This window comes from Grampus griseus, assembly GCF_964374135.1.
Source record: "Grampus griseus genome assembly, chromosome: 7".
Classification (NCBI taxonomy): Eukaryota; Metazoa; Chordata; class Mammalia; order Artiodactyla; family Delphinidae; genus Grampus; species Grampus griseus.
In genome coordinates, this window is record NC_139001.1 from 33,861,120 (window position 1) to 33,876,938 (window position 15,819).

The 15,819-nt window shown below is 36.5% G+C and overlaps 1 protein-coding gene across 1 annotated transcript in view; it reads left to right on the top strand.

The window, feature by feature from the left end:
• Positions 1-15,819, top strand: part of C2CD6 (C2 calcium dependent domain containing 6) — a gene marked incomplete at both ends in the record, with an annotated part of 130,245 nt that overhangs the window by 23,632 nt on the left and 90,794 nt on the right. The window contains 2 exon segments of the mRNA XM_082658905.1: positions 574-719; positions 11,858-11,977. Of these exon segments, the coding sequence (XP_082515031.1) occupies positions 574-719; positions 11,858-11,977 (266 nt within the window).

The window sequence follows — 15,819 nt, forward strand, 5'->3', positions numbered from 1 at the left end:
AAGAGAATTCTAAATAGAGAGAGTTTTGAAGATAATTAAATCATAAAACAAAATCGTTTTAATTCATGGAGTGCTATGAAAGATAAAAATACAGACCAAAATAGTATAAGTGAAGTATATAGTGAAGTGAATTACCAAGTAGAATGCTGCTTTAAATTTTGTTGTCCTAAAATTAAGAATAAATTACTCTGAAGTGACATATTTTTTGAAGTTTTAAATTTCTATGTAATCACGCTTAGAAAAAAATTTTCAAGTATGTATTGGAAACGTTTAGTCACCTTAAAAATAATATATAGGAAAATTTGCAAAAGAATTATAATGGAAATGTGAGGATAAAAATATGAGAAGTAATCTAAGGAAGAATCAACCTTCTTTTCGTACTTATATTGTACCTACCACTGATGGGCAAAAATACTATTTTAAGAGACTTTCCTTATTGTTTAATATGCTCTATAATTTCTTTCTTTATTTGATTGATTCTTAGGTTTTGGCCTGAATTGTTTAATGGATTAATTTTACAATGTGTTACTGTTCAATTACAACAAAATTTGCTTCCTAAATATGTATTTTCAGTCAGTTTACAACATTACAGTAATTTGTTCATTCGCGTCTCTATTAACAACGTGGTGAAATGTACAAAAAAGTATAGCTTGCTACCCCCAAACAATGAAGAGGACACTGTAATTACATTTGATGAAGTGAAATATTTTTCTGTACAGGTAATGTTAAATTTCTCTTCTAAATAAAAGAATGCATTTTTATAGTTTCAAACGTTCTACACTAACAGTGTCTTTTTTTTTCCAGGGGACAGGAAAGAAACAAAAGCAATGTTCTTTTATTTGATACTTTACAGTATTTTATTTCTGTATTATAGGCTATATTGATGTTTTCAGAGTTTACTGTAGAATACATAATCATGGTGTTCTTCTCTGAGATATTGCTGTCGGTGATTCTGAGTGTTTATCACACATGGATGCATTTTTCTCTGTCTTAGTCTTCCCCTCCCATTTGCCCTCTTACACCTGCCTTAGTCAGCGTGGGCTACTATAACAAATTACCATAGACTGGGTGGCTTAAACAACAAACTTTTATTTCTCACCTTTCTGGAAGGTGAGAAGTTCCTTATAAGGACAGTAATCAGACTCATGAGGGCTCCATTCTCATGACCTAGTGACCTCTCAAACACACCACCTACAAATACCATCACATTGGAGATTTAGACTTCAACATACGAATTTTGAGGGGACACAAACGTTCAGTGCATAGCACACCCTTTTTTTTCATCTCCTCCTTTCCCTCCTTTCTTCTTATATAGACTCTCTCTAATTACTTTCACATGGATTAGCTTATTTAGTCTTTATAACCCTTCAAAATATATATATATACTCTTATTATCATCTTTATTTTGCAGATGAGGAAACATACTGTAAGGTTTAAAGAACTTTCTTAAGGTCATAGAACTAGTAATTGGTGGAGCTGAGAATGCAGTCAGTCTGGCTGCATACTGGCTTCATTAAACCACCTCTCACACCAGAGCTTGCTATGCTGAGTTTGCTTCTGTTTACAGTTAAGCTTCTTAGAATCTTAAATGTATCTCAGAGTTGTCTTTAAAATGAGTGACACTATTTCATTTAGCTGTAGGATTCCTTGATTTGTCCAGTTGTTTCCTGATAGTTTTATTACATTAGTTGAATTTTAGTGAAATCCTAAAACATTTCCTCTATACCATATATACGTATATATATATATATTTTTTCAAACTTCATTTTGCTTAACTGTTGAGTATTGAAGACAGTTCTTTAAACATAGTTTTTTAAAAAAGCATTGTTTTGCTAGAGGCAATCCATATTATTTCTTTTACTTTGCCAGTAATTTTCCTAGACTTCATCGCCAAGTTTTCAATAATTTTGTGGCTATATGTCCATTTAAATAAAACTTGAAGTTAATACTGGAAAACAATATAAATTAATAGGGTGATTTTTAGCATAATCAAAATATTTTTCCTATATTTATTTTAATAGGCGCTATTAGTTTGAGTATAATAAGAGGAGAGTTTTAGTGGAACTCTAATGGAGAGTTTGGGAATGACCTAGTAATATTTACATAGAAAATTGTACAAGCAAACAAAGAAACATTAAAAAAGCAAGACACATATTAACTCCAGGGAAATTAAAAAATGATACAGGGCAAGAAATACGATCATTGTAAGTATATTATTAAACCCTGAAAAAAGTTACATATACATAATAATATAAACACTAAGTATTATTCTAACAAAAAAATGATATATAATATACTGGAGGACTGAGGGGAAAAGAAACGTGAAAATTGTGGGAGGAGGATGTTTAGAGTGAATATTTTTCTTCCACAATAAGCAGTCAGTAGATGATATATACATGACTTCAGTGTTCATAGTAGCATTATTTACAGTAGCCAAGATATGGAAGCAACCTAAATGTCCATCAACAGATGAATGGATAAAGAAGATATATATACATACATACATACATATATGCATGTACATACACATGATGGAATACTACTCGGCCATAAAAAAGAATGAAATTTTACCATTTGCAGCAACATGGATGGACTTGGAGGGCATTATGCTAAGTGAAATAAGTCAGGAAAGACAAATACTGTATGATATCACTTATATGTGAGATCTAAAAACATACAACAAACTAGTGAATATAACAAAAAAGAAGACTCATAGATACAGAGGACCAACTAGTGGTTACCAGTGGGGAGAGGGAAGGGGAAGGGGCAAAATAGGGGTGGGGAATTAAGAGGTACAAAATATTAGGTATAAAACAAGCTACAAGGATATATTGTACAACATGGGGAATATAGCAAATATTTTATAATAACTATAAATGGAGTATAACTTTTAAAAACTGTGAATCACTATATTGTACACCTGTACTTTATATAATATTATGCATCAACTATACTTCAGTTAAAAAAATAGATAGTATCTAAAAACTAAAAAGAAAAAAAAAAAGTAATTAGTAACATGATTTTATGCCCCAAACCAGAGAAATCCCTTAAAAAGGTTGAAAGGTGGCTTCTGAAGAGTGAAAATTAGGTAGTGGGTTGGGTAGTGTACTAAATTATACCTGGGATTGAATTTATGGAAGTATGACTGAATGACGACATAGAGAGGGTAATGCCGTTGAAAGAAGAATTTACTATTTATATTTCCTGAGAAAAAGGGACACACCACACCATACCACCCCGGAAGTTTCAGGGTGGTCAGGAGGCAGAAGACGGAAGCAAGGGGAGAGCCCAAGCCAAAGCCTTTATTGGGGTTTCCTTGAGAAAGGTAATGCAGGGTGGGATTCAACAGTTTAGAATTGACTAGTCTGAATAATTCCAGCAGGCTTTGGGCTGTAGTATAGTCTCTAGTTGCCTGGTACCTGGCCCTGGGATGATTTAGGGCAAGGGAAATTGTGAGAGATAAGGAGGTGGTTAGGGCTATAGACTTGAGATTGGTTAGTTAGCCTATGAAAGATGTGCTACTATCAAGCCAAGCCCTTTGCTATCTCTAGGATCTGGCTAGCCCGGGGAGGGAAATTCTCTCCCTGGCCAGCAAGCTTTTTTTTTTTTTTATTTAACATCTTTATTGGGGTATAATTGCTTTACAATGGTGTGTTAGTTTCTGCTTTATAACAAAGTGAATCAGTTATACATATACATGTTGAAACATCCTAAAATATAGGGGAAAAAACAGTTAATACAAGTGGAAGAAAAAACATTTCTTTGATTTAGCCATTGTAAAACTGTTTGACTTTTAAACTATGTACTACCTAACTAGGATAAAATAAAATTATACTGTATATACTCTAGGACGTTAATTTGCTAGAGCTTACAAAGTAGATCTAGTTTAAAAATAAAAACATACACACCAAAAAATAAAAAGGAATAGCAAGTGGATTTAACCTAGTTTAATTGTTCTGGAAAGCTGTTGGGTAAGTGATATTAAACCAAAACTCGTATCAAAGAATGAATAGTAGAGGATTTCTGTTCTGGCCGTGCTGGAGCAGCTGATATTAGATTTATTCTTCTCTTCTAAACAACCCTAAAACTAGTAAAATATTTTTTGGTATTTGACAATGGGAATTTGGAGGGCTGCAATCCTTAAGAGAAGGGAAGCACAAGAGGTGAGCTCCACGTTTACAATAGCTTTCTGTCTGGCAGCAAATCTGGCACAGAGACGTGAAACCCAAGCAGAAAGTAACAGTCTTTCTGGGTGGAGGAAGCAGAGGCTGAGCAGAGGAAACAGATGAGTTTTGGGCTGCTAAGGTGCCTGGAATTTGTAAAGCAGGGTATTAGAGAGGAGGGAGCAGCAGATAAGGAGCGCTAGAAATCTGTGTAGGTTTTCCACTCAGGTTCTTGGCTGGATCCTAAAGTGTGCACGTGCAAGGGGAGTTTGTAGGAGAAATTACAGAGAACAAGTGCTGGAGAGCTGAGAGCTGAATAGAGATTTCAGAAGTCACAAATTCAGAGTCATTGGAGTCTGATGCAGCTAAAGTGGAGAGAACTTGTTGAACATGCTCAGTATTCAGTTGAGATCCCAGAAAGGCCAGGTCTTAGGAATAGGATCATGTCCTAAGGGTAAGGGTTAAACCTACTAGGACTAAGGACAAAAAGTGAAACAGACCTATCCTCAAACTTTTTTATAGAATCAAGATGATCTTCCAGTAGTTGATTGCCTTCCAGAAAAGAACTCAGTAGTTCTTAGAGGAAGATATAAAAACCCAGAGTCTCGGGCTTCCCTGGTGGCATAGTGGTTGAGAGTCCGCCTGCCAATGCGGGGGACACGGGTTCGTGCCCTGGTCCGGGAGGATCCCACATGCCGCGGAGCAGCTAGGCTCGTGAGCCGTGGCTGCTGAGCCTGCGCATATTGAGCCTGTGCTCCACAACGGGAGAGGCCACAACAGTGAGAGGCCCGCGTACCACAAAAACAAAAACAAAAACAAAAAAAACCCAGAGTCTCTATTACATATCCTTCACAATGCCCATCATATAATAAAAAATTGCTATTCATGGGGAAATAAAAACACAATAGGGGTAAACCCACAGGTGACCCAAATGTTTGAATCTGCAGACTGGAACGTTATAACTATCATAAATGTGTCAAAGTGGAAAAGGAGGACAAAATGGATGATCACAATGGGAATTTTGAAGAGAATGGAAACTAAAAAGAACCAAATGGAGATTCTAGATATGAAAAATATAATATTGACATGAAAAATTCATTTGAAATGTTTCAAAGCATTCTGAACAGAACAGAAGGATCTGTTAACTGAAAGACAAGTCAATAGAAATCATTCAAATTGGGGCTTAGAGAGAAAAAAGATTGAAAAATGGAAGAGACCAGTGGGCAATATCACTCAGTTTATAGATGTGTAATTACATTCCAGAAGGAAAGAAGAGGAAGTATTTAGAATATTTAATATTTTAGAATTTTCTCTGCCAAACATTTTCCAAAGTTGATGAGAGACATCAATCTATAGATTCAAGAAACTCAGTGAACCTCAAGCAAAATAAGTACAAAGATGATCACACCAAAATACATCATAGTCAAACTGCTAAAAATAAAAAGAAAATCTTAAAGGTAGCCAGAGGGAAAAAACACATGACATTCAAGTGAACAACAGTAAGAATAACAGCATACTTCCCATCAGAAACAGTGGAGGTCAGGGACTACCCTGGTGGTCCAGTGGTTAAGAATCTGCCTTCCAATGCAGGGGACGTGGGTTTGATCCCAGGTTGGGTGACTAAGATCCCACGTGCCATGGGGCAACTAAGTCTGTGTGCCACAACTACTGAGCCCACGTGCACTAGAGCCCATGTGCTGCAACAAAGAGCCCGTGTACCACAACAAAAGATCCCACATGCCGCAACAAAGATCCCGTCTGGACAGAGAACAGACTCCCTCAGGTGACCTACACACAGAGGTGGGGCAAAATCCAAAGCTGAACCCCAGAAGCTGTGCAAACAAAGAAGAGAAAGGGCAATTTCTCCCAGCAGCCTCAGGAGCAGCGGATTAAATCTCTGGAATCAACTTGATGTACCCTGCATCTGTGGAACACCTGAATAGACAACGAATCATCCCAAATTGAGGGGGTGGACTTTGGGAGCATCTATAGACTCGGGGTTTGCTTTCTGCATCTAATTTGTTTCTGGTTTTATGTTTATCTTAGTTTAGTATTTAGAGCTTATTATAATTGGTAGATTTGTTTATTGATTTGGTTGCTCTCTTCCTTTTTATAAAATATAGATGTATATTTTTTCCTTTTTCTCTTTTTGTGAGTGTGTGAATACTTCTTTATGTGATTTTGTCTGTATACCTTTGCTTTTACCATTTGTCCTAGGGTTCTGTCTTTCCTTTTGTTTTGTTTTTTAGTATAGTTTTTAGCACTTGTTGTCATTGATGGATTTGTTTATTGGTTTGGTTGCTCTCTTTATTTCTTTGTTTTTTATTACTTTTTAATTTTTTTACTTTTATTTTAATAACTTTTTGTTTATTTATTTTTCTTTTTTCTTTCTTTCTATTTTTTTCTCCCTTTTCTTCTGAGCTGTGTGGCTGACAGGGTCTTGGTGCTCTGGCCAGGTGTCAGGCCTGAGCCTCTGAAGTGGGAGAGCTGAGTCCAGAACATTGGACCACCAGAGACCTCCCAGCCCCACGTAATATCAAATGGCGAAAGCTCTGCCAGAGATCTACATCTCAACACTAATACCCAGCTCCACTCAACAACCAGCAAGCTACAGTGCTGGACACCCCATACCAAACAACTAGCAAGACAAGAACACAACACCACCCATTGGCAGAGAGGCTGCCTAAAATCATAAGTTCCAGACACCCCAAAGCACACCACCAGACATGGTTCTGCCCACCAGAAAGACAAGATCCAGCCTCATCCACCAGAACACAGGCACTAGTCCCCTCCACCAGGAAGCCTACACAACCCACTGAACCAACCTTACCCACTGGGAGCAGATGCCAAAAACAACAGGAACTACAAACCTGCAGCCTGGGAAAAGGAGATCCCAAATGCAGTAAGTTAAGCAAAATGAGAAGACAGAGAAATACACAACAGATGAAGGAGCAAGGTAAAAACCCACCAGACTAAATAAATGAAGAGGAAATAGGCAGTCTACCTGAAAAAGAATTCAGAGTATTGATAGTAAAGATGATCCAAAATCTTGGAAATAGAATGGAGAAAATACAAGAAACGTTTAACAAGGACCTAGAAGAACTAAAGAGCAAACAAACATTGATGAATACGATAAATGAAATTAAAAATTCTCTAGAAGGAATCAATAGCAGAATAACTCAGGCAGAAGAACATACAAGTGACCTGGAAGATAAAATAGTGGAAATATATATAACTATCGCAGAGCAGAATAAAGAAAAAAGAATGAAAAGAATTGAGGACAGTCTCAGAGACTTCTGGGACAGCATTAAACACACAAACATTCGAATTATAGGGTTCTCAGAAGAAGAGAAAAAGAAAGGGTCTGAGAAATACTTGAAGAGATTATAGTTGAAAACTTCCCTAATATGGGAAAGGAAATAGTCAATCAAGTCCAGGAAGCACAGAGAGTCCCATACAGGATAAATCCAAGGAGAAACATGCCAGGACACATATTAATCAAACTATCAAAAATTAAATACAAAGAAAAAATATTAAAAGCAGCAAGGAAAAAGCAACAAATAACATACAAGGGAATCCCCATAAGGTTAACAGCTGATTTCTCAGCAGAAACTCTGTAAGCCAGAAAGGTGTGGCAGGACATTTTTAAAGTGATGAAAGGGAAAAACCTACAACCAAGATTACGCTACCCAACAAGGACCTCCATCAGATTTGATGGAGAAATTAAAACCTTTACAGACAAGCAAAAACTAAGAGAATTCAGCACCACGAAACCAGCTTTACAACAAATGCTAAAGGAACTGCTCTAGGCAGGAAACACAGGAGAAGGAAATGACCTACAATAACAAACCCAAAACAATTAAGAACATGGTAATAGGAGCATACATATCGATAATTACCTTAAGTGTAAACGGATTAAAAGCTCCCACCAAAAGACCAAAAGACTGGCTGAATGGATACAAAAACATGACCCATATATATGCTGCCTACAAGAGACCCACTTCAGACCTAGCGACACTTACAGACTGAAAGTGAGGGGATGGAAAAAGATATTCCATGCAAATGGAAATCAAAAGAAAGCTGGAGTAGCAATTCTCATATCAGACAAAATAGACTTTAAAATAAAGACTGTTACAAGAGACAAGGACTCTACGTAATGATCAAGGGATCAATCCAAGAAGAAGATATAACCATTGTAAATATTTATGCACCCAACATAAGAGTACCTCAATACATAAGGCAAGTGCTAACAGCCATAAAAGGGGAAATCAACAGTAACACAATAATAGTAGGGGACTTTAACACCCCACTTTCACCAATGGACAGATCATTGGTGAAAGTGATCAATGAAGGAAACATTGGTATGCATTTGGTATGCTCATTTTCCTTGGAAAATTATTTGTGGACCTTTTTTGAGGTCTAGGGTGAAAGTAGCACTTCTAAGGAATACTCGTGTTTGCTTCTAAGGCATACCAAATATTTAAAGAAGAATTAATAGCAGTCTTTCTCAAACTCTTCCAAAAAATAAAAGAGAAGGGAGCACATCCAAACTCATGTTACAAGGCCAGCATCACTGTGATACCAAAACGAGACAAGGACACTACAAGAAAATTCCAGGCTAATATCCCTGATGAACATGGATGCAAAAATCCTCAACAAATGATTCGCAGACCAAATTCAGCAATACATTAAAAGAATCATACATGTTACATTAATATGATTAAGTAGGATTTTCTCCAGGGATGCAGGGGTAGTGCAACATCTGCAAATCAGTCTATATTATACACCACATTAATAAAAAGGATAAAAATTACATGATCATCTCAATAGATGCAGTCAAAATTCAACATCCATTCATGACAAAACTCTCAAAAAAGTGGGTAAAAAGGGAATGTACCTCAACATAATGAAGGCCATATATGAAAAACCCACAGCTAATATTATACTCAATGGTGAAAAACTGAAAGCTTTTCCTCTAAGATTAGGAACAAAACAAGGCTGCCCACTCTTGCCACTTTATTCAACATGATAATGGAAGTCTTAGCTGGAGCAGTTAGGAAGGAAAAATGAAACGTATCCAGATTAGAAAGGAAGAAGAAAAACTGTCTCTATTTGCAGATGACATCTTATATATAGAAAAATCTAGACTCCACACACAAAAAAAAACCTGTTAGAACTAATAAATTCAGTAAAATTGCAGGATACAAAATCAATGTACAAAACCAGTTGCATTTCTATACACTAATAACAAACTGTCAGAAAAATTAAGTCTCATTTACAATTGCATCAAAAAGAATAAAATACCTAGGGATAAATTTAATCAAGGGGGTGAAAGGCCTGTACACTGAAAACTATAAGACTTTGATAAAAGAATTTGAAGAAGACACAAATGGCTAGGTATTCCATGCTTATGGATTGGAAGAATTAATGCTGTTAAAATGTTCATACTACCTGAAGCAATGCAATCTCTATCAAAATTCCAATGGCACTTTTTACAGAGATAGGAGAACAATCCTAAATTTTGTTGTAACCACAGAAGACCCCAAATAACCAAAGCAATCTCGAGAAAGATTAAAGCTAGAGGCGTCACACTTCTGATTTCAAACTATATTACAAAACTATAGTAATCAATATGCTATTGGCATAAAAAGAGACACGTAGCTCAAAGGAACAGAATAGAGAGCCCCAAAATAAACCCACATATATATGGTCAATTAATTTATGATAAAGGAGCCAAGAATATACAATGGGGAAAGGGCAGTTTCTTCAGTAAATGGTGTTGGGGAAACTGGACCACTATCTTATACCATACATAAAAAGAAACAAAATAGATTTAAAAGTTGAACATAAGACCTGAAACCATAAAATTTCTTGAAGAAAACATGGGCGGTAATTCCTTGACATTGGTCTTAGCAATGATTTTTCTTGGATTTGACCCCAAAAGCAAAAAATAAACAAGTGGGACTACATTAAACTAAAAAGCTTTTGTACGGCTGAGGAAGCGATCAACAAAATGAAAATGTAACCTACAGAATGCAGTAAAATATTTGCAAATCATATATCTGATAAGAGGTTAATGTCCAAAATATATAAAGTACTACAACTCAGTAGAAAAAAACCCCCAAACAATCCAATTAAAAAATGGGTAGAGGATCTGAATAGACATTCTTCCAAAGAAAACATACAAATGGCTAACAGGTCCATGAAAAGGTACTCAACATCAGTAATCATCAGAGAAATGCAAATCAAAACCACAGTGAGATATCACCCCACACCTGGTAAAATGTTGGTGAGGATGTGGAGAAGAGGGAACACTTGTGTACTGTTGGTAGGAATGTAAATTGTTGCAGCCACTGTGGAAAAAAATATGGAGTTTCCTCAAAAAATTAAAACTAGAACTACCAGATGATCTAGCAATTCCTCCTCTGGGTATTTATCCAAAGAAAATGAAATCATGGTCTCAAAAAGGTATCTGCACCCTCATGTTCATCGCAGCATTTACAATAGCCAAGACGTGGAAACAACCTAAGTGTCCATCCACAGTGAATGGATTAGAAAAATGTGGTATATATACATAATGAAATCTTACTCAGCCATAAAAAAGAAAAAACCCTGCCATTTGCAACAATGTGGTTGGATTTGGGCATTATGCTAAGTGAAATAAGTCAGACAGAGAAAGAAAAATATGGTATGATCATTTATATGGACAATCTAAAAAAATAAAATGAGGAAATTCCCTGGCAGTCCAGGGGTTAGGACTCCGTGCTTTCACTGCTGAGGACACGGGTTCAATCCCTGGTCAGGGAACTAAGATCCTGCAAGCCGTGTGGTGCAGCCAAAAAAAAAAAAGAAGAAGGAAAAAAAATGAACTCATAGTTAAAGAGAACAAATAGATTGGTGGTTGCCAGAGGTGGGGTTTGGGGGTGGGTGAAATGGATGAAGGTGGTCAAAATGTGCAAACTTCCAGTTATAAGATAAATAGATAAATAAGTCCTTGAGATCTAATGTACAGCAAGGTGACTGTAGTTAACAATAATGTATTATATATTTGAAAGTTGCTAAGAGAGTAGATCTTAAAAGTTCTCATCACAAGAAAATAATTGTAACTGTGTGATGATGGATATTACCTAAACTTACAGTGATAATCATTTTATAATTTATACAAATACCAAATCATTATGTTGTACAGCTAAAAGTAATACAATGCGATATGTCAATAATATCTCAATTAAAAAATGTTTTTAAGGGCACCTAGAATATTAGGGTGGGGAGGCATGAGATTTATTTCAAATTAGCAAAAGAGTATATGAACTTTAAAGGTCTTGTAATAGTGGTATTGTGTTACAAAGCTCAAGGTTGGAAGAGAGTTTCAAGCTGAGACAATGATATACACTTTATCAAAAAGTAAAAGAAAAAAGAAAAGGATGTTGGATGTCTTTTGGTATTAAATGTTTGGATTACCTAGATTATTTGGGTTGGATATTGGTTACTGGACTACCTTTGATAATGTAGTTTCAGTAGAGTATTTAGGCTAAACTTTTGAATAGAGTTAAGAAGAGAGTGTATAGGCAATGGGTGTTTCCAAAAAATGGGTGTTTCAAAAAGTGTATTTTATGGATGTATTTGTTCAGAAATTATGTCTGAAATTCAGACTGAAAATTTAATGCTTCTTTTCATATGTATTTTGTATCAAGGTTCCTCGACGTCAAGATGATGAGAAGAATAATATTTACTTAGAACTAATGCAACATGACAGTACAAAATATCTTCTCTTATTAGGGAGTGTTCAGGTACATCTTTATGAAGTAATTCAGGTACGTATCAAAATTTTTTTCACCTTGGTATCACATTGTCCAGTTGGTGTTTGTTGTTAAGATTTATCTGTACCTGATGGACTCCTTTTGCTTATTATCTGTGTTATGTGCTTAGTAAACTCATGTGCTTAGTAAACAATATCTTCCTCTGGCTCAAAAAAAAAGTTAGTTTGTAACAGCATAATGTTTTTTTAAAATTTTTATTGCAGTATAATTGCCTTACAATATCGTGTTAGTTTCTACCGTACAGCAAAGTGAATCAGCAATACGTATACATAGGTCCATTCTTTTTTGTACTTCCCTTCCATTTAGGTCACCACAGAGCACTGAGTAGAGTTCCCTGTGCTATACAGTAGGCTCTCACCAGTTATCTATTTTATACATAGTATCAATAGTGTATGTATGTCAGTCCCAATCTCCCAACTCATCCCATCCCCTACCCATTTTCCCCTTGGTATCCATACGTTTGTTCTCTGTGTTTTTAAAAATTTATTTTCTGGAAGGGCAATGATACAACCTAACAACCTAAAAGACTAAGCATGCTTATTTGTTTGTTTCATTTTGTTTTCTGAGATGTTTCTAAACGAGACACAAACCACAAACTCTCTTAATTGTGAGTGCCAGTTTCACTTCAGTTCTTTTATCTTTAGCTGGGCTGCTTGCAGTCTGCCCTGTGCATGTGTCATTTAGGAGTCAGCCAAAGTTTTAGGCAGAGTTTATACACAGATTCTGTGGTTCCTTCTCTCTCGCTGTCTACTGCCGCCTGCCCTTTCCTCCAAGAAAAGATAATGATTCTTCTGAACTTTGTATTTAATATTTTCTTGCTCTTTTCATAGTTTTACTACTTAATATAAGTTACAAAAAGTTGTATCTTTTGTGTTTCTAAACATATTATGTTTCTAAGATTAATACACTTAATTTCATTAGCTAGTATTCATTTTTTCACTGCTGTATACGTTCCATGTGAGAGTATTCCCCAGTTTATTTATCTATAATTTTTTTTTTTTTTTTTTTTTTTTTGCTGTACACGGGCTTCTCACTGTTGTGGCCTCTCCCGTTGCGGAGCACAGGCTCCGGACACGCAGGCTCAGCGGCCATGGCTCACGGGCCCAGCCGCTCCGTGGCATGTGGGATCTTCCAGGACTGGGGCACGAACCCGCGTCCCCTGCATCGGCAGGCGGACTCTCAACCACTGCGCCACCAGGGAAGCCCTATCTATAACTTTTTAATGGATATTTTGATTGTTTTCAGTTTTTTACTGTTGTGCACATTGCTGCAGTGAATTTTTTTGAACATATCTTCCAGTGCGTATCTGCAGAAAGTCTCTACATTATGATGAATTGCCCTCTATGAATCTCTATGAAGAATTGCTACATCGTAGGTAAAGAGACCATGTTATTTATTGATCAGAGTTATCAGAGAAAGAAATTTTGGTTGTTTATGGATTTCCCCCCAAAGCCTTATGATTTTAGCTGTGGTGTGCTGCCTCTGTGGATTATCTGTCAGAATTCTTCTGCAGGCACTTCTACCTTAATTAAATATCACATCATTTTCCTTATTAGAATTTCTCAGTTACCCCCTTTTGGTCAAAACGCAGATCCCAGAAGTACAAAGTTTACCATGAGGACTTTGGTCTTATTATTATTTTTTTTAATGCACTTTTATTGGCTTGGTGTTGGCTTGGGCTGATAGTTCTATAATAATATTTAAGCATCTGGACATCAGACAATAGAGGAAGATAAGAACTATGAGACAAATGTTTTGCATTTAGTTTGTATCCAGCCCTATTCAAACTAGGCCTAATGGGAGAATAAGTCCCATGGATGAGTTTGGCCCACCTTAAATAGCCAAGTGACCTTTTTTTAAACTTTTATTTTGAGATAATTATAGATTCACATGCAGCTGAAAGAAATAACACAGCATGATCCTATGTACTCATTTTCCCCCTGCTGGTAACATCTTTCAAAACTATGGTAAGTATCACAACCAAACTACAGGACGTTTCCATCTATGCAAGGATCCCTGATGTTGCCCTTTTATAGCTACACCCACTTCCTTCCTGCCCTTACCCTTCCTTAACAATTGGTTACCACCAGTCTGTTCTTCATTTCTGTAATTTTCTCAATGTAACCTTTTAGGATTGGCGTGTTTTCAGTTAGCATGATTCTCTGGAGAATCATACAGATTACTGCATGTATCCATAGTTCATTCCTTTCTGTTGTTGAGTAGTACTTCATGGTGTGAATGTACCACAATTTGTTTAAATATTCGCCCATTGGAGGACATCTGGGCTGTTTCCAGTTTCTGGTGGTTATGAATAAGTTACTATATTCACAGGTTTTTGCGTGAATATAGTGTTCGCTTCTCAGATAAATTTCTGGGTTATAAGGTAGTTTGTGTGTACCGTTTTTAAAGAAGCTGCCAAACTGGTTTCCGTAGTGGCTGTGCCATTGTACATTCCCACCAGAAATGTATGAATGATCCAGTTTCTCAGCATCCTCATCAGCATTTGGTAGTGTCACTATTCTTTATTTTAGCCATTCTGATGGCTGTGTAGTGTTATTGTGGTATTAATTTGCAGTTCCCTAACAGCTAGTAATGTTGAACATCTTTTTAGGAGGGCCTTTTTTTTCTCCTGGTTTTACTGAGATGTGATTTACATGCAGCACTGTACAAGTTTAAGGTGTTCAGCATAATGATTTGGCTTACATACCTGATGAAATGATTACCACAATAAGTTTAATGAATATCCATCATCTCCTATAGACAAAACACTAAAGAAATAGAGAAAAAAAATTTTTATGATGAGCAGAACTCTTAGGATTTACTCCCTTAATAACTTTCATGTATAACATGCCATGGTGTTCATTGTTTTTATCATGTTGTACACTACATCTCTAGTACTTATTTATCTTGTAACTAGAAGTTTGTACCCTTTGACTGCCTTCATAAATTAAAAGGCCTTTTACAATTTATGATGCTAGTCAGCAAATTTATGCTTATCTCTTTGGTCTCTAAAGCTTGAGCTGTATCATTTGCTATTTGGGTCACATGCAGGGATAGATTATAGACCACTTGATTATAGAACTACTAGCCATGGTAGAAATCCTCATGCAGATTGGTAAAATCTAGTGCTTGGTTGAGTTGGAAAGACCTGATGATAAGACCCAAACTACAGATCATGTTTGGAAGCATGGGAGGGCCATCTGATTGTACAACAATTATCTCAATTGTATACTTGGAAAGTACACGTGTATTGTTTATGATTACCAATTGGTATCAATTGCTTTCTGAATATAATTGGCCTGATTTTGGAGGCCAAAGATGCTGAATTGAATTAAATAAATCACATAATAGGTTTTGCATAACTTTATTAAAAAAAAAAAGTTATTGGGGCTTCCCTGATAGCGCAGTGGTTTAAGAATCCACCTGCCAATGCAGGGGACACGTGTTAGAGCCCTGGTCCGGGAAGATCCCACATGCCACAGAGCAGCTAAACCCGTGCTCCACAACTACTGAGTCTGCGTGCCACAACTACTGAAGCCCATGCGCCTAGAGCCCGTGCTCCGCAACAAGAGAAGCCACCGCAATGAGAAGCCCACACACCGCAACTAAGAGTAGCCCCCACTCACTGCAACTAGGGAAAGCCCACGCGCAGCAACGAAGACCCAATGCAGCCAAAAAAAGAAAAAAGTAATTGGTCTGTACTTGTATCATTAACCCCTTGTTCCTTCATATCCCTGATACATTTTGGATTTCTTTGAGGCTCTGGGAGAAACCAGAAACATCAGCTAATTGTTAAGGTCTGGGGTCCAGTTAAGGCATATAAGTATATTGGAGTT